The sequence below is a fragment of the Schistocerca nitens genome, chromosome 11, assembly GCF_023898315.1.
Source record: "Schistocerca nitens isolate TAMUIC-IGC-003100 chromosome 11, iqSchNite1.1, whole genome shotgun sequence".
Classification (NCBI taxonomy): Eukaryota; Metazoa; Arthropoda; class Insecta; order Orthoptera; family Acrididae; genus Schistocerca; species Schistocerca nitens.
Genome location: NC_064624.1, coordinates 184,524,803 through 184,545,187, shown reverse-complemented (window position 1 = coordinate 184,545,187; position 20,385 = coordinate 184,524,803). Strand labels below are relative to the sequence as shown.

Below are 20,385 nucleotides of genomic sequence, written 5' to 3'. Positions count from 1 at the left end.
GTCCCCATTGGATGGACGGACGGACAGATAATAATTGTCTGAAAATAAAAAAATTAAACTTTTCACATGAGGGAAGACTTGAAGCAAGGACTTCTCCTTCCACAGCTGCTCACGCTAACCACGTGACGACGGCGCTACTGAGCACACACTATCCTTGATGTTGCCTATCTTGCTCATGGACAACTCAGTTTGCATATTTTGGTTATTTTTTTTCATAGTTCCACATTACTTCTTCCTGTTTTCTCGATTGATCTGCGTTCAGTTTTTCAAGGCCTATCCACTGTACCAACTTGTAACTAAATCTGAGGGGGGTGCGATGGGGAGGTTACCTTGCGAGTAATGCCTAGGGACACGAAAAATTGATATTTGTGATAAATGCAAATATGGATATGAATTCTTCCTCAAGATTCAGAAATGTGAATTTACAAAATAAATACTTTTCAAGGAAATTGCATCCAAATTACTTATTTCATCAACGATACTTTGAAACAATTTTTTTCTCCAAACAAGTGAAGAGAGGAAGTTGTCATTTTTTTCACAAAACAGTTTTCAGTACTATTGTGTTCTCAGCAGTGTTGCACGTCCCTACACTTGATCCAGATCCAAACAATGGATAAACTATTTCAAAAATGTGTTAGCAGATGGCATATGCCATTTGCGCCAAGCTGCATTTCCCTCTGGAGCTCCAAAATTTAAAAGATATCACATAAGTTTTCTGTTGACTATTGTTCTACTAGTTAAAAACATAATGTTGGATTTCTGTTCTTGTGTTATCACAAATAAAACACAGTGCCTCAGAATTAATGGCACTTTGAACAATAAGTATCTTCCTGCCATGATGACGAAGTCCCATACTCCTTGACAGAGCGTAGGGGAATGATGCGGGAGACCCGCACCGTCGTATTGACATTTATGAGCATAGTAGCACGCAAAATACGCACTGATTCTCATAAAGAAGAAAACGGCAACTAGCTGCTGCTAATAATGCTGTTCATTTACATAGATATTGATGTCACCGCTTTCAAACTGACAGGTTCAAGTTTATTTTACATCTATTGTTGTTTACATTAGTTGTTGCACAAAAATAACAGCCAACAACTAAGCGAAACAACAACAACAACGATTGTAAACAGCAATAGCATTTAATGTACACAACAGCAAATTTTATACAGTGTGTTACAAGAAGGTACGGCCAAACTTTCAGGAAACATTCCTCACACACAAATAAAGAAAAGATGTTATGTGGACATGTGTCCGGAAACACTTAATTTCCATGTTAGAGCTCATTTTAGTTTCATCAGTATGTAATGTACTTCCTCGATTCACCGCCATGATTTCATACGGGATACTCTACCTGTGCTGCTAGAACATGTGCCTTTACAAGTACAACACAACATGTGGTTCATGCACGATGGAGCTCATGCACATTTCAGTCGAAGTGTTCGTACACTTCTCAACAACAGATTCGATGACCGACGGATTGGTAGAGGCAGACCAATTCCGTGGCCTCCACGCTCTCCTGATCTCAACCCTCTTGACTTTCATTTATGGGGGCATTTGAAAGCTCTTGTCTACGCAACCTCGGTACCAAATGTAGACACTCTTCGTGCTCGTATTGTGGACGGCTGTGATACAATACGCCATTCTCCAGGGCTGCATCAGCGCAACAGGGATTCCGTGCGACGGAGGGTGGATGCATATATCCTTGCTAACGGAGGACATTTTGAACATTTCCTGTAACACAGTGTTTGAAGTCATGCTGGTACATTCTGTTGCTGTGTGTTTCCATTCCATGGTTAATGTGATTTGAAGAGAAGCAATAAAATGAGCTCTAACATGGAAAGTAAGCGTTTCTGGACACATGTCCACATAACATATTTTCTTTCTTTGTGTGTGAGGAATGTTTCCTGAAAGTTTGGTCGTACCTTTTTGTAACACCCTGTATAAACATGAACAGCCATCTGTAAATGAACCTGTCAGCTTGAAATTAGCAACAACACCCTCTGTGTAAATAAATAGCATTATTGACAGTGGCTTGTTGCTATTTTCTTCTTTTCTACTTGTATAAACTCTCTCACTGATGAAAACCAGTCAGTTTCCTGGCATGGCACTTTGAACTTTCTTAATGAGGTGTTCACTTTCTAATTTGTCTCATTATTTTTTGTGGTGATGTGGCCACCAGCATAATTCTGTGGCATCAGACTACCTTCTCAGTTTTTTTGATACAAATCAGTTACGAACAAACAGAGATACATTATTTATTTAATTCTCCTGACAACTGTCTGATTTGGCATTTAGAAAGTTTCTCATTTCCACTTTTCGAATAGTCAGTTATTGGTATCATACAAGGTCTGTGGAAGCCCAATTTGGAAGGAGAATGTGTGTAAGAATGTGTCTGCAAAATAAAGAGCTCACCGAAGCACGTATGCAGTGACGTATTAGTGCACTCTTAAGTTACACTCTGGTGCCATCAAACAATGGGCAGTTGAGCTGTCTATATAAGACAAATGCCATGTACGGCAATCTAGGACTCGCCCATGGACATAGCAGCTTAGAACAAAGAAATGCGTACACTTGTCTGCTAACTAAAGCTGGAATTTTGCAAAATTGGGGGTACTTTAATGCAAGAGTTTTAGGTCGGGGGTTCTGAACTACAGTTGCATAAGATACTTGTACAGATTGGGCCAAGCAACTGCGCAGTAGTTGTTTTTGTGTCCTCTGCTATGCTTTCCACTGAGCATAGTTTGTTATTTTCTTTCCTTATTTTTAAATGAGTGAAGAGATTAATCCTGATCCACATAGGGTTTGAGTACTAGTCTCACAGCACCAGTAGGGATCAGTGATCATGGGACATATGAATAAAATGGAGAATATATCTTATTCTCAGAATTTTGGAGAACATTCTCAGGTTCAAATGAATAACGTTAGTTGGAGAAATACTTCACCGGAGAATATTCTCAGCTTGAGTAAAAGTTAGGGGAACTGACTCAACACTGAGTACATTGTCTGATTACATATGAATAAAAGTAGAGAAGTTTCTCATAAGCAATGAACACTCATTCTTTGAACAGAGCTCTGTAGCATACTTTGTGCTGAGTAAGTTCTCGTGAGGTTCAGTTTTGCTGAGCTTTTGTTTAGTAAAACTGACAGAATTTACCCAGCTCAAAAGGTAAAGAAAGGTTTCACAGTCTGAAGAAATACTGAAGACAGAAATTGTTGAAGTTTATACAGGTTTGAGAAGAAAACTGTAATTGGGTGGCAAACTTACTTTCTGAAACTCATGAGAAAATGGCGCAGGGGGGGGGGGGGGATGGGAGGGGAAAGGGGGGGGGGGCATTCAAATGAGACGAAAATGACTCTGAGCACTATGCGACTTAACTTCTGAGGTCATCAGTCGCCTAGAATTAATTAAACCTACCTAACCTAACGACAACACACAAATCCATGCCCGAGGCAGGATTTGAACCTGCGACCGTAGCGGTCACTTGGTTCCAGACTGTAGTGCCTAGAACCGCATGGCCACTCCGGCCGGCAGGCGAAAATGAAAACATTTTTGTACTATTTAGCAGAACCAGGTTTTCACACTGGAGTAGGAAAAGACTTAGTTATACACCATACAACTATTTTCAGATGTTGTTCAACATGATTTCTCACAGCATAAATCTTATATTTTGGTATGTTAGAAATAAGTAGGTGGATCAGAGTACATACTAACTGGTTTATTACAAACCTAGTGATCTGTTTCACATAACAAAACTGCACGGGCAACTGCTTAAGTAGTTGATGCACAAGTCGACCACTGTGCGTCATATTTAACCAAAAGTATCCTGTGTTGAAAAGCTCTGACAAAGTTCTGGTTTGGAATGGATGAAAATGTGATGTATTCTTAAGATTTTGTTTGCATAATGAACTTCGATGCAAAAAAATTTTCCTCGTGTCGAAAATTCCGCAACATTGACAGAAGATGCATTTTCAGAAACTGTCCACATATCATCTTAATGTGTTGCTGCACATAAAAGTAAAATTGAAATGTAGCGCAACTCTTCCAGAATTCCATATTTGAACTTCAAACCATTTGCCTGTTTGCGCATGTTGACTGAAATGTAAGATTATGCACGTGTTGTGTACCACGTGCAGCAGAAGACTCACACCGAGAACCTCAAGGAGGAGGGGAGGTAATGAGAAAGACCTCCCTCCTCTGAAATTAGGCTTCAGATTTTTTTATTCATGCAAAATTGAGAACTCTCTCACAGACTGTTCTTTTGCTCCGAGAAAGTTCTGCGGAGACTGTTCTCTATTGATTCACATGACTGCATTATTAGTTTTGCTTTTCCAGAAAAACAGGACAGTTGTGGATTAGCTGCCCTGCAAGAGGGAGGTGGAATTCCCCCTGCCCCCACTGTTCTCATTTATTTACACTTGCAACCACCAGCTACGTTTTAGTGTCTGCACTATACCGACTACAGGCTTCAGAGGAGACCTTCCTCTATACGTGCAAATAATTATTTTCTGTACTAGCTTTCCTCTAAAGTACCTTGCCAGCACTATTTATTCTTATGCACGGATAAAATCAAACAATGGAAAATCCAGGATGGAATAACGACAATATTATGAAAACGACACACTGTTATTCAACATACAGAGGAGACATTGAATCACAGACAAGCATGCAGAAGTAAATAAATAAATAATTTTATTAATTACAAAACTATTTGTTATAAACTTAAGTTTCAGCAAAAAGGCCTGCTTCCAAAGTAGAAAATGTACACACATTCACACAAGCACAACTCATACACACACGATCACTGTCTCCGGGCGCCGTGGACAGCCTCAGTGAGCAAAGACAGTGGTTACACTAGTTTAGAAGCAGCCCCTTTCGCTGAAACTTAAATGTATAGCAGTCTTTTTGTTGTACCTGTCTGCAACTCGACATCTCCTCTATGTGGTGAGCAACAATCTATCCGTTTCATTATGTTATTATTAAGTATGGGTTGCACTGCCAACAAAATGGCTCTGCAATGTGCTAACCAAGGCTCAAACGCTATAAACTTTAAATGTCAGTTTTTTGCAGATTTTGTGATCATTGAACCTAATATCGCGGAACATCTTGAATCACAGAAGCATTCTGTTCACTGGAAAAAAAAAAAGGTCTGATGCTTCTCAACAAAAACAACAATTTCCCGAAGCAGAAAATACCTACTGAAAGTTTCACAATTGTAAATATTCCACTCAAAAAGCTCTGATCAAAGAGAATAAAACCTAATCTCTCATTATTATTATTCTTTCTCTTCTCAGACGTTATGTCTGGTCAAAAATGGAAAGTGACGCGGACCTTGATCAAGCGTGACTTCCTTTTAACTGTACGGTATATGTTACATTGCATTTAGGAACTTTCGGGTAATTGAACATGTATCAATAATTACAGATTTCTGTAGTTGTATATATGAGTTTGGGTGTAGCTGTATTGCGTTGATGTACTGGTGGATATTGTGTGGTAGGACTCCTGTAGTTGATAGTATAATTGGTATAATGTTATTATTATTATTATTATTATTATTATTATTATTACAATGGAATCTCATTTTACATTCTCCGATTTTGCCTTTTTCGCAATTCTACACTATAAATTTGTAGCTCCTGTGAAAAACCTGTAAGGTCAACGCAATAATTCCACAATTTTACATTTCTTCCTAGTAAGGTTTACCTCGATTCTAAGTTCTTGCTCATCGACTCGCTTGACTTTGTCCCATTTTCTTCCTATTGAAATTTGATGTAACTGAACAAGTTATAAGTGATACAAAAGGCAGACAGTTCAGACCAGAGGTAGTGGCAGAATTAAGGGAATATTTAAGGCCGTTGTGGAGAGGGGAGATGTGAGAGAGGAAATGCTGACGTAATCCACAATCGATGTTGTCATCGTGACTTGCAACATTTAACTTCACTGTACAATTATGATACAACTACTGCTAGGTTGCAGCAGAAATGGGAAAACAAGACACTCGACACGAATTGTTCCAGACCAACCCGATATGTGACAAAGGGGTCCAGCCACAACCTTTTCTTGTGCCACCTATATCTCAGTCTCATCTTTTTAAGATATTTCTGATGTCCTGTATTCCGCAACAATATCAGTCATCAACCTTTTAAATTCAGACACTGAGTCTCAAAGAATATGCTCGGGCATAGTTGAGGAAAGGTTGCCCATTTCCACCTAGTGAACACTTATTGGCTGGTGACTTGCTAAGCCACCCAATAGCCAGCGGAGCGACCACACCAAGTCACGTAAAATGAGCACACGTACAGGATGTGTGGAGAGGGTGAGTGGCCTTTCAGCGACAGGAGTGCAGGTAGGGGTGAAAGTATTTTCTGGTGCAGACAATGACCTATGACAGAGACATTACATGGAAGCAGAGCAAGGGTTTTGAAATAGCATATTTTAAAGATTTTTGTGTTCAAATCAGACACGATACAGTTGCAACAACTACATACACTACCAATGTATATACACCGCACGACACACTGTAGTTCGTACACACTGGCAGCAGTGATAGATGGCATGTAGCGAAACTGTAGCACCTGAGCTTTCTGTCAAATTTACATTTTACACAATACACAGAAATTCACTGAGCCTACGTCTAATAAGCATGTAACATCAATTGGGGGAGCAAACTCATTTTATCAAATCTCCGTTTCTCTCATCAAGCCTAAAATATCACTTTAACAGTGGTGAGCATATGAAGTGCAGCTCATAGGGAAAGCATTAAACAATAACAGCAATGGTGACAAAGTATGTCAAAATATGCTCCCGATTTAACCACTTAGCTGCTGCGGTGTTTCAGGTACAATTCAACATGTCCATCAATTTTTGTTTTTTTTTTCTGGGTGAACACAAAGGATGATCTCTCAAAAACATGTTTTGAATGAATAATTTGTAGTCACAGCATGTATGAAAACAGCTCTATTACCTTGTACCCACATACCACTTCCAATTTTTTGACGAGTTTTTACTTGCTGTAGTGCTGAGTTTCTTGAAAGGAGGGTATAAGATGAACATCAACAAAAGCAAAACGAGGATAATGGAATGTAGTCAAATCAAATAGGGCGATGCTGAGGGAATTAGATTAGGAAATGAGACACTTAAAGTAGTAAAGGAGTTTTGCTATTTGGGGAGCAAAATAACTCACGATCGCCGAAGCACAGAGGATATAAAATGTAGACTGGCAATGGCAAGGAAAGCGTTTCCGAAGAAGAGAAATTTGTTAACATCGAGTATAGATTTAAGTGTCAGGAAGCCGTTTCTGAAAGTATTTGTATGGAGTGTAGCCATGTATGGAAGTGAAACATGGACGATAAATAGTTTAGACAAGAAGAGAATAGAAGCTTTCGAAATGTGGTGCTACAGAAGAATGCTGAAGATTAGATGGGTAGATCACATAACTTATGAGGAGGTATTGAATAGGATTGGGGAGAAGAGGAGCTTGTGGCATAACTTGACTAGAAGAGGGCATCGGTTGGTAGGACATGTTCTGAGGCATCAAGGGATCACAAATTTAGTATTGGAGGGCAGCGTGGAGGGTAAAAATCGTAGAGGGAGACCAAGAGATGAATACACTAAGCAGATTCAGAAGGATGTAGGCTGCAGTAGTTACTGGGAGATGAAGAAGCTTGCACAGGATAGAGTAGCATGGAGAGCTGCATCAAACCAGTCCCTGGACTGAAGACCACAACAACAACAATGCTTGCTGTATCACAATTGTGGTTTTTTAAGAACTGATGACATTCATTACCACAAATTATTGGATAAAAATTGTACTGTACATTTAATTTCCTTCACTTAAACAGATTTTATACAAAGTATTGGAGAGGATTGCAATTTTTAATCATATCTGTCAATAACATGTGCTTTTGCTGACATTTTGGGGGTTTTAACATTTTCCTCAACTTTGCATTTGTTAAGTCTGGACCACATGAAAATATAAAATAGGGATTTCACTGTATTATTTTATTATTTCACTTTACTACTACTACTACTACTGCTACTGCTAATACTTTTTTCTACAATCAGTGCTTTTTTAATTTGTTATTTTTAATTTTAATGTATTTTCTTTTTGTGAACAATTTCAATCATGTATGGAGTGTGATAAACTTTTAAATTTATATGTCTAATTATTTACAAAAGTAGATGCTAATATTGCCCAGTATATATGCTAATTTTGCCATAAATAGGTGCTAATTTTCCCAAAACTAGATGCTAATTTTCAGGTCTCTAGTAATGCTCCATTTTCAACAACCAGTCACCAACCCTAAACAATGCAGTTCCACCGGGACAGTTGTTTGTTATCAAATATAAGCAGTTTACAAATGTGTACCTCCCACGCAATGCCAATTCAAGACCACTTACAGCCTGAAATATTCATTTCAGACCATCAGTTTCTCATTTTGTGGTACCTAGTTTCAATTCTTTATGGTTTATGTCATTAGGACCATAAACAGTTGGATCATCCTGTATGTGTTACCTGCCATGTCCACACGCCTTCACAAGGAAGATCACACACTAGGACTAAGGACGACAAAGAAGCCAATCCATCTCCTGGAACACAGCAGTGTCACATTTTCTATTCTCGCAGAAGGTGCAACTGGATAACAAAAAAGTCTTCTGTGACAAGATAGGTTCTGTTTGCATGGAGGTGACCACTGTACCAAGCTCACACCTGTTTCATCAGAAGATTTTCCCTGATATCTCAAAGTTGAGATTGCAAGTTTTCCTGAATCAAATTTTGTGGTATGTGAAAGCAAGATTTGCTTTAATTGTTTTTATGGCCACAGAAGACATTTTTCTGAGCTTCTGTGTCGCTAATTAGTGACTACTCCAAGTACCACCAGCATTTATAGTTTTATCAACAAGTCTGTAACTCACAAGCTCTTGCTACCAATTCTGACTGATATGGTGTACTTGAAGAAACTTGTCAACTCTCTCACTTATCGAACTGGCATCACTCAACACAGTATGTGTGTGATTTCTCCTGGGGATGAACAATTTTGCATTATTACTTCCATGATTAATCAAATTTCTGGCTGGAATTACTCCCTTTGTCAGAAAAGTTCCAGGACAAGTTTTTTAATGGCTCTGTGCACTATGGGACTTAACTTCTGAGGCCATCAGTCCCCTAGAACGTAGAACTACTTAAACCTAACTAACCTAAGGACATCACACACATCCGTGCCCGAGGCAGGATTCAAACCTGCGATCATGGCGGTCGCGCGGGTCCAGAATGTAGCGCCTAGAACCGCTCAACCACCCCGGTTGGCAAGGTTTTTTTTTTTTTTTTTTATAGAAAACCGCACGTACCAAGTCATTTGTAGATCCGATCAAAATAGCCCCCATGGCTATTTACACACAGATGCCAATGTTTTTGGACATCTCAGAAGCAAGCAGAGAAATTTTTAGCTGTGATGCTTGTGAGCTCATTTGTCACAGCCTGATGGATATCTGTGATATCTTGATTTAGCTTTCCTTTCAGTCACCTTTCCACCCCCAAAAACAAGGAAAAAATCGCAAGGCGAGAGGTCGGGCAAATATGTTGGGTGTGACATGGTAGTAACAGAATATCTGGCCAGGTACTTGGTAAGACACAAAGCAATATGGGGTCTTGCATTGTCACACAGTAAGAAACAGTCCTGAGAAAGCCACGTATCAGGGCGGCAATGTCGTATTGCCCGTTGCCAAAGTTTCAAGAATTCAATGTAAGAAGTTTGGTTTATTTCTTGACCTGGAGGAGCATACTCATGGTGAACCAATCCTTTACTATCAAAGAATGTGATCAAGATTGTCTTTGTTCTCAATGGTTGTCATATGACTTTTTTCAAGGCTGGTGATCCAGAAATCCACCACTTCGCGTGAGGGTCATATTGGTAGCACGAACTTTCATCCCCAGCAATAGTCTTTGACAGAAATGTGGGATCACATCTGGCTCTCTCCAGCAGTTCAGCGGAAAGTCTTCGTCTTTTCTCTTTCTGTTTGTCTATTAGTGTGTGAGGGACAAGTTTTGCATTAAGTTTCCACTTCCCTAAATCTTAGCATAAAATGTTGAGACACACATCACAATTCAAATTAAGTTCTTTTGATATTGCACGCACAGTTACATGACAGTCTTCTTGCAATAACTGCCTTCCATGCTCCACATTTGCACTGGAGACAGGTGACCAGTTCTGGGATGGCCTCGCACTGAATCTCTGCCTTCACAAGATCTTTTGTGCCACTCAAAATAACAACTTCTTGAAAGTGCCTCACCCTCATACGCTTGCTGAATCATTGCCCATATTTCACTAAGGGTTTTCCCGAACCTAATGCAGAACTTAATGTTCGCTCTTTGCTCACAATCAGCATCCACTGTGTCACTGTGACTATTGTGCCAAGAACCCAAAGAGTGTTTTGCTAAGCACAGCCCTGCCACCAAGTGAGTTTGAACAGAAACACGACTAAGGTCATTTCGAGGACGCGCAGGTACCAGATAACATAAAAATTCCTTGTTCCTTTTTAGTATTTAGCACTCCGTCTTCAGGCCACGAGTGGCCTACCGGGACCATCCGACCGCCGTGTCATCCTCGTAGGAGGATGCGGATAGGAGGGGCGTGGGGTCAGCACACCGCTCTCCCGGTCGTTATGACGGTATTCTTGACCGAAGCCGCTACTATTCGGTCGAGTAGCTTCTCAATTGGCATCACGAGGCTGAGGGCACCCTCAAAAATGGCAACAGCACATGGCGGTCCGGACGGTCACCCATCCAAGTACCGGTCAAGCCCGAAAGAGCTTAACTTCGGTGATCTCACGGGAACCTGTGTATCCACTGCGGCAAGGCCGTCGCCTTCCTTTTTAGTATTGTATATTCAGAAATAATAAGACTTGTCCTGCAACTTTTCTGACAAAGGGAATATTTATTTCAGTTTTTAGCAGATCTTCCTAATCCGCAGCTCAGGGGAGAGGTCTACCATTAAAAAGGGCCAAGCAAAGTACCTCGACCTAAAAAGGTAACTACATTTTTTAAAAGAGAATTTTTTGCTCTTTACCTAGAGCGCACAGTGTCTGACGACTTCCCCACTGCCTGGCAGACCCGGACTCACCATGTGGATGCGGCCGATTATCCGCTGCACTCCTACGCCCTTGGCGACGCCAGCCCAACGCGTGTCCACCAGCCGCATTATGTTGCAACGCTCTGCGCACGCCGCTGACATTATCGTCGTCTGTGCACCTGTTGGCACGGCAGCAAGAAATCACTGTCAGAAGAGCCATAAACGATTTTTTCTTCGAAATTTGAGAGAGTGAAAGAGCAATGTCAAAGACAATAAAAGAATGACAACGTACAATTGAAATATAAAATAATGGACTAATGCCAAACATTCTCTGGCTAAAATGCTGATTATAAATTTATTAAAATACGTCTTCCAACTTCTTTCCAATAACAATATAGAGAAAGTAGGATATACAGTGACCCATTATACTTCTGGATTCAAAACTGAAGTATGAGGCACTCACACAGATCTTGAGCACTAAATTATCATGGATGATTCAGTCACTACACAGATTAAAACACGTATCAGCACGTATCAGTTACATTCTATTTTCATACTATGCTTTCTTCCACTCTCTCATGACATATGAGGTAACTGTCCCACTGCACAAACAATTTTCATGTGGAGAAGAAACACAGTGAGGATTACAGGCATTAGAAACAGAAGTTCAAGCTGACTACACCTACATACATATTTTGAGCTCAAACGTAATAATGACAAGAAATGGTTCAAATGGCTATGAGCACTATGGGACTCAACATCTGTGGTCATCAGTCATTACTTAAACCTAACTAACCTAAGGACTTCACACACATCCATGCCCGTGGCAGAATTCGAACCTGCGACCGTAGCGATCACGCGGTTCCAGACTGAAGCGCCTAGAACCGCACGGCCACACCGGCTGGCTAATAATGACATCCTCTATGACAACCAGCATGGATCCCGAAAACACTGCTCATGCGAAACACAAATAACAGTTTTCTTTGTGATCAAAACAGTCAGGTAGAAGTAATATGTCTTGAAACTTACTGGCAGATTAAAACTGTGTGCCGGTCCGAGACTCAAAGTTGGGACCTTTGCCTTTCACGGACAAGTGCTCTACCGTCTGAGCTACCCACGTACGACTCACGACCTGTCCTCACAGCTTTACTTTTGTCAGTACCTCATCTCCTACCTTCCAAACTTTACAGAGGCTCTCCTGCGAACCTTGTAGAACTAGCACTCCTGAAAGAAAGGATATTGCGAAGACATGGCTTAGCCAATGTCTAGGGAAGTTTCCAGAATGAGATTTTCACTCTGCAGTGGAGTGTACACTGATATGAAACTTCCTGGCAGAGTAAAACTGTGTGCCGGACCGAGACTCAAACTCGGGACCTTTGCCTTTCGCGGGCAAGTGCTCTACCAACTGAGCTACCCAAGCACGACTCATGCCCTGTCCTGACAGCTTTAATTCCGCCAGTACCTTGTCTCCTACCTTCCAATCCTCACAGAAGCTCTCCTGTGAACCTAGCACTCCTGAAAGAAAGGATATTGCGGACACATGGCTTAGCCAATGCCTGGGGGATGTTTCCAGAATGAGATTTTCACTCTGCAGCGGAGTGTGCACTGATATGAAACTTCCTGGCAGATTAAAACTGTGTGCCCGACCGAGCCACCACCAAACTGCACAGTACCTTGTTGAAAACCTGGGTGCACGGCTTAGTGGGGTCTGCGCCACACTTGCATTTGAGTATAAATGGCAGCTCAGTCAAGGCACTGTCCTTCTATACCATGTATGCGATACTACCACAATCTGTAGATGTACATATCGCTATCCAATGACATTTGTCACCGCAGTGTATTTTGTACATATACCATACATTTTTAATGTCTGAGAAACACTATGTACGGTCATTACATCAACACCAGTCAAACACCATTATTTAAATAATCTGACTTTGATGTACAAAGCAATTTCAAATGTCTGATTACTTTAGAAATGAATTACGGCATTAAGTATTTGATGTTAAGCATGTAAAAGGAAAAAAGTTTAGATAAGTTTCGAGAAGTTTACTTACCATATGGTGAGTAGCAATCCACCCTTCTCATAATATTGTCATTATTCCATTTCCACGTTTTGATAAAGTTCAAAACTGCTATAATTATCAAACACTGGGTGAATATAATCTGTGTAATTTGTGCCCAGTTTTAAGTAAAAGCTAGTTTTTCACACATGAGAATGTTTATGATGTCATCTGATCTGAACTAGGTGTCAAATAAAGGTATAACTAAGATGGTAAATGTCCGCCTCCGGTAGTTGAGTGGTCAGCGTGACAGACTATCAACCCTAAGGGCCCGGGTTCGATTCCCGGCTGGGTCGGAGATTTTCTCCGTTCAGGGACTGGGTGTCGTGTTGTCCTAAGCATCATCATTTCATCCCCATCGACGCGCAAGTCGCCGAAGTGGCGTCAAATCGAAAGACTTGCACCAGGCGAACGGTCTGCCCGACGGGAGGCCCTAGTCGCACGACCTAGACTAGATGGTAAATGAACACTATCTGCAAAATGTGTTGAGAATGAAGTTATGCATGGTGAGGCAATTTTACTGCAGAAAAAGTGATAGTGTAGTACGCGATAAACTTATTTCCTTTCATGATTTGTGTGTGTGTGTGTGTGTGTGTGTGTGTGTGTGTGTGTGTGTGTGTGTGTGTGAGAGAGAGAGAGAGAGAGAGAGAGAGAGAGAGAAGGGGTAGGGGAGGGGGGGATGAGGGGGTCAGCAAGAAAACGTTTCATGAAGTTTTGAAATTATATGTGAAGTTTGTCTGTAGTTGCTAAGTGCTCTCATCCTAAAATACAGGATGAATAAATATAGTCTGGGTATTTGTGTGCCTTCAGTTATGCTGCCTTAAGACAAACACGCAGTTTAATGACTAAACTTTATCATAAAATATTACCTACTATTGAGGAGCTAAAAACATTTTATATTTTTAAATTTTGTCAATAATTACACAAAAGATTGAAAATCAAATAACTATTGTTGATGAAAGCTACTAAATAGACAACCTGTGACTGGGACCCTGTACCATGCACTGGGGTAGCTGTTTAATAATGCAGATGCTGTACCACACAGTCACGTGAACCACAGTTTACTTAAAAATGAAAGAAAAGTTTGAATTGCCCACGTGCGATGTATAAATTACTGAAACTGCTGACGATGATGAAGTCAGTGTTATTTTAGAAGTAGAGCCGATATTCTGAAGAGTGAAGTCAAATGGGCTCTTGAAAATATGGCTAAAAACAAAACTAGTGGACATCATGGAATTCCAGCAGAATTGTTCAAAGCCGCTGGAAAGGATGCAGTTAAAGTGCCGCATTCAATCTGTCTCCCAAGGAAGGGAATTTCTACAGAATGCTCAGATCACTGAACTACTGCACTTATCTCACATGCTAGCAAATCATGATGGAAATCTTACAAAATAGACTTTGCCAGTATCTAGAGTGAGGACTACTGGAAGAACGAGCTGGATTTCGTAAAGGAAGAGGAACCAGAGATCAAATTGCCAACATTCAGTGGATTATGGAAAAAGCGAGAGAATTATCTCTACTTTATTCATTATGCCAGAGACATTGACTGTGTCGATCACAATAAATTACAGGAGGTACTCAAAAATATGGGAGTACCAGATCACCTCATTCATCTCATACGGATTTTATACTCTACCAAGAAGCCACAGTGAGAAGTGTGTGTGGAACAAATAAATGGTTCGAGATTCAGAAAGGGGTACGGTAAGGCTGCCTATTATCACCTTACTTGTTCAATCTGTATGCAGAGGAATGCCAGGCTAGATGAAGAAGAAACTGGAATTAAAGTAGCTGGTATAAATATAAACAACCTTAAGAGACGCAGATGATACTATACTGTTGGCAGGAAGTGAAGAAGAGGTAAAGACACTCTTGCTGAAGGTGTAAGAAGAAAGTGTTAGGCTGAATGTTAAGAAAACAAAAATTAAGGTAACTACATCTACCATTTCATGGTGTATAGGAGGACAAACAATAGAGGTAGTGTCTACATTCAATTATCTCGGTTCCCAGATTTCTGCTGATGGTGACTGCAGGCACAAAATCTGGAGATGCTTGCTGCCGGGCAGAAATGCAATGTCAAACTTTGACAAGGTTTTAAGGAGTAGATATATAACTTTGGCAACAAAGATCAGTACAGTAAGGGCTATGGTTTTTACAGCTGTGATGCACAGATGTGAGACCTGGACAATTAGAAAGGTGGAATGGCGAAGAATAAACTCCTTTGAATTGTGGTGTTGGAGGAAACTTATTAAGAGTCCCATGGACTGCAAATAGAATGAATAGGTCAATATTACAGCAAATAAAACCACAGTGCTTCCTGGAAGGTCTGATGCCAAAACAAAAGCTGATCTACTTTGGACACATCATAAGAAGACATATTTCAATGGATAAAACAATAATGGTGGGGAAGACCGAAGGCACTAGAAGAAGAGGATGTCAGAGGATGAGATGGAACGATGGCATCAAAGAAGTAATGTGTTCCAACCTGGAGAGCCTATGAGAGAAACTGCAGAACAAAAGAAATTGGCATGCCTTGGTTCATTGGGTCACAGATATTCAGAACCAGTTAAATGAATAGAGACAGATGACAAGGGAGAGGGAAGATATAAATACTTATGCTGAATAAAACAACTGTGCTCTTCGGTGAGAAGACTGGTTCAATGCAGCTCTTCACACACCCCTACCCTGTGCAAGTCTCTTCACCCCTGCATAACTATTGCCACTCATATCCACTAATAATAATAATAATGTCGTGTGACGAGGTCCTCCCGTCGGGTAGACCGTTCGCCTGGTGCAAGTCTTTCGATTTGATGCCACTTCGGCGACTTGCACGTCGATGGGGATGAAACGATGACGATTAGGACAACACAAAACCCAGTCCCTGAGCAGAGAAAATCTCCGACCCAGCCAGGAATCGAACCCGGGCCCATAGGATTGACATTCTGCCGCGCTGACCACTCGGCTACCAGGGGCGGACACTTACATCCATTAGAATATGCTTACTGTTGTCAAGTATTGGCCTCTTTCCAAAATCCCCTCTCCCCTCCTCCACCTTTCTTCATCACTAAATTAAGTGGCCCCACACCCCAAATAAAATCATGAAAGGAAAAAAGTTTACCGCTTACTATATTTTTACTTTTTGTGCAGTAAAACTGCCTCACCAGTCATGATGTTCTAATACATCTGTTCAAGTCTTTTCTTCTCATCCCACTAGCAGGTTTCCCCAGACCTTGGGTTCTGGGTTATTTCTCCAAACTCTACCCGTTGTCCTAAACCTCCCAGTTCGTTTCCCTTCATCCATCTTCCTTCCCCTTCAGCCCTTCTGCCGAAAGAAGGGGCCATTGGCTCCAAAAGCTTTCGTAAGAGTAACCTTTTTTTGTGTGTGTGTTCACCTGCTGCCCCTAGGTGAGTAGATTTCTTACATAACAAAAACAGACATAGAGCTTCTCCGTTATTTGTGAATAACAAATATTATCCAAAACATTACTGAATTACAGAAACAGAAACACTTATTTGTCATCTGTAAATAAAAAGTGTTACAAATAAAATACAAATTTAAAATCCAATGCCATTTATTGCTCTATTCCATGTTGTTGTTGTTGTGGTCTTCAGTCCTGAGACTGGTTTGATTTAGCTCTCCATGCTACTCTATCCTGTGCAAGCTTCTTCATCTCCCAGTACCTACTGCAACCTACATCCTTCTGAATCTGCTGAGTGTATTCATCTCTCGGTCTACGATTTTTACCCTCCATGCTGCCCTCCAATGCTAAATTGGTGATCCCTTCATGCCTCAAAACATGTCCTACCAACCGATGCCCTCTTCTAGTCAAGTTATGCCACAAGCTCCTCTTCTCCCCAATCCTATTCAATACCTCCTCATAAGTTATGTGATCTACCCACCTTATCTTCAGCATTCTTCTGTAGCACCACATTTCGAAAGCTTCTATTCTCTTCTTGTCTAAACTATTTATCGTCCATGTTTCACTTCCATACATGGCTACACTCCATACAAATACTTTCAGAAACGACTTCCTGACACTTAAATCTAAACTCGATGTTAACAAATTTCTCTTCTTCAGAAACGCTTTCCTTGCCATTGCCAGTCTACATTTTATATCCTCTCTACTTCGACCGTCATCAGTTATTTTGCTCCCCAAATAGCAAAACTCCTTTACTACTTTAAGTGCCTCATTTCCTAATCTGATTCCCTCAGCATCACCCGACTTAACTCGACTACATTCCATTATCCTCGTTTTGCTTTTGTTGATGTTCATCTTATATCCTCCTTTCAGAACACTGTCCATTCCGTTCAACTGCTCTTCCAAGTCCTTTGCTGTCTCTGACAGAATTACAATGTCATCGGCGAACCTCAAAGTTTTTATTTCTTCTCCATGGATTTTAATACCTACTCCGAACTTTTCTTTAGTTTCCTTTACTGCTTGCTCAATATACAGATTGAATAACATCGGGGAGAGGCTACAACCCTGTCTCACTCTCTTCCCAACCACTGCTTCCCTTTCATGCCCCTCGACTCTTATAACTGCCATCTTGTTTCTGTACAAATTGTAAATAGCCTTTCGCTCGCTGTATTTTACCCCTCCCACCATCAGAATTTGAAAGAGAGTATTCCAATCAACATTGTCAAAAGCTCTCTCTAAGTCTACAAATGCTAGAAATGTAGGTTTGCCTTTCCTTAATCTTTCTTTGAAGATAAGTCATAGGGTCTGTATTGCCTCACGTGTTCCAACATTTGTATGGAATCCAAACTGATCTTCTCCGAGGTCAGCTTCTACCAGTTTTTCCATTCGTCTGTAAAGAATTTGCTTTAGCATTTTGCAGCCGTGACTCATTAAACTGATAGTTCGGTAATTTTCACATCTGTCAACACCTGTTTTTTTTTTTTTTTTTTTTTTTTTTTTTTTTTTTTTTTTTTTTTTTTTGATAGGAACTATTATATTCTTCTTGAAGTCTGAGGGAATTTCGCCTGTCTCATATATCTTGCTCACCAGATGGTAGAGTTTTGTCAGGACTGGCTCTCCCAAGGCCGTCAGTAGTTCTAATGGAATGTGTCTACTCCCGGGGCCTTGTTTCGACTCAGGTCTTTCAGTGCTCTGTCAAACTCTTCACGCAGTCTCATATCTCCCATTTCATCTTCATCTACATCCTCTTCAATTTCCATAATATTGCCCTCAAGTACATCGCCCTTGTATAATCCCTCTATATACTCCTTCCACCTTTCTGCTTTCCCTTCTTTGCTTAGAACTGGGTTTCCATCTGAGCTCTTGATATTCATACAAGTGGCTCTCTTTCCTCCAAAGGTATCTTTAATTTTCCTGTAGGCAGTATCTATCTTACCCCTAGTGAGATAAGCCTCTACATCCTTACATTTGTCCTCTAGCCATCCCTGCTTAGCCATTTTGCACTTCCTGTCGATCTCATTTTTGAGATGTTTGTATTCCTTTTCGCCTGCTGCACTTGCTGCATTTTTGTATTTTCTCCTTTCATCAGTTAAATTCAATATTTCTTCTGTTACCCAAGGATTTCTACTAGCCCTTGTCTTTTTACGTACTTGATCCTCTGCTGCCTTCACTCTTTCTTTCCTCAAAGCTACCCATTCTTCTTCTACTGTATTTCTTTCCCCCATTCCTGTCAACTGTTCCCTTACGCTCTCCCTGAAACTCTGTACAACCTCTGGTTTAGTCAGTTTATCCAGGTCCCATCTCCTTAAATTCCCACCTTTTTGGAGTTTCTTCAGTTTTAATCTACAGGTCATAACCAATAGATTGTGGTCAGAGTCCACATCTGCCCCTGGAAATGTCTTACAATTTAAAATCTGGTTCCTAAATCTCTGTCTCACCATTATATAATCTATCTGAAACCTTTTAGTATCTCCAGGGTTCTTCCATGTATACAACCTTCTTTCATGATTCTTGAACCAAGTGTTAGCTATGATTAAGTTATGCTCTTTGCAAAATTCTACCAGGCGGCTTCCTCTTTCAATTCTTAGCCCCAATCCATATTCACCTACTACGTTTGGGTTTCTTCTCTTCCTTTTCGTACTGTCGAATTCCAGTCACCCATGACTATTAAATCTGCATCTCCCTTCACTACCTGAATAATTTCTTTTATCTCATCATACATTTCATCAATTTCTTCATCATCTGCAAAGCTAGTTCGCATATAAACTTGTACTACTGTAGTAGGCGTGGGCTTCGTGTCTATCTTGGCCACAATAATGCGTTCACTATGCTGTGTGTAGTAGCTTACCCGCACTTCTATTTTTTTTTTTTTTTATTCATTATTAAACCAACTCCTGCATTACCCCTATTTGATTTTGTATTTATAACCCTGTATTCACCTGACCAAAAGTCGTGTTCCTCCTGCCACCGAACTTCACTAATTCCCACTATATCTAACTTTAACCTATCCATTTCCCTTTTTAAATTTTCTAACCTACCTGCCCGATTAAGGGATCTGACATTCCGCGCTCCGATCCGTAGAACGCCAGTTTTCTTTCTCCTGATAACGACGTCCTCTTGAGTAGTCCCCGCCCGGAGATCCGAATGGGGGACTATTTTACCTCCGGAATATTTTACCCAAGAGGACGCCATCATCATCATTTATCCATACAGTAAAGCTGCATGCCCTCAGGAAAAATTACGGCCATAGTTTCCCCTTGCTTTCAGCCGTTCGCAGTACCAGCACAGCGAGGCCGTTGTGGTTAGCGTTACAGGGCCAGATCAGTCAATCATCCAGACTTTTGCTCCTGCAACTACTGAAAAGGCTGCTGCCCCCTTCAGGAACCACATGTTTGTCTGGCCTCTCAACAGATACCCCTCCGTTGTGGTTGCACCTACGGTACGGCTATCTGTATTGTTGAGGCACGCAAGCCTCCCCACCAACGGCAAGGTCCATGGTTCATAGGGGGGCTCTATTCCATTGTCATCTCTATTTTTTTTTTGTAAACATGTTTTTTTGTTTCTTTTACATTTGTTTTCAGAACAACTCCTTTTTCACACACCTCATGAAAAAACCCAATATCATTTTCGAAGATATGTCTAAAAAATATGTTCTACACATGCAAAGAAAATATCTGTGCATTTTATCTCCTGACTTCATCTTTATTTCATGATAACGATATATGACTTTCCACACGCATTCCTCTTCAGTAAAAAATAAAAAATTATCAATTCTGCTGTAGTTTTTGGCAAATAATTTTTGGTGATTTCACAATAGCTTCACTTCACAAATCACA

At 40.6% G+C, this 20,385-nt stretch overlaps 1 protein-coding gene across 2 annotated transcripts in view; it reads right to left on the bottom strand.

Moving 5' to 3' along the window:
- LOC126213031 (protein DDI1 homolog 2) overlaps positions 1-20,385 on the bottom strand; it is a 167,937-nt gene that overhangs the window by 91,132 nt on the left and 56,420 nt on the right. For both annotated transcript variants that reach the window (XM_049940601.1, XM_049940602.1), the window contains exon 4: positions 11,122-11,249. In XM_049940601.1, the coding sequence (XP_049796558.1) occupies positions 11,122-11,249 (128 nt within the window). The remainder of the gene's footprint in view (positions 1-11,121; positions 11,250-20,385) is intronic.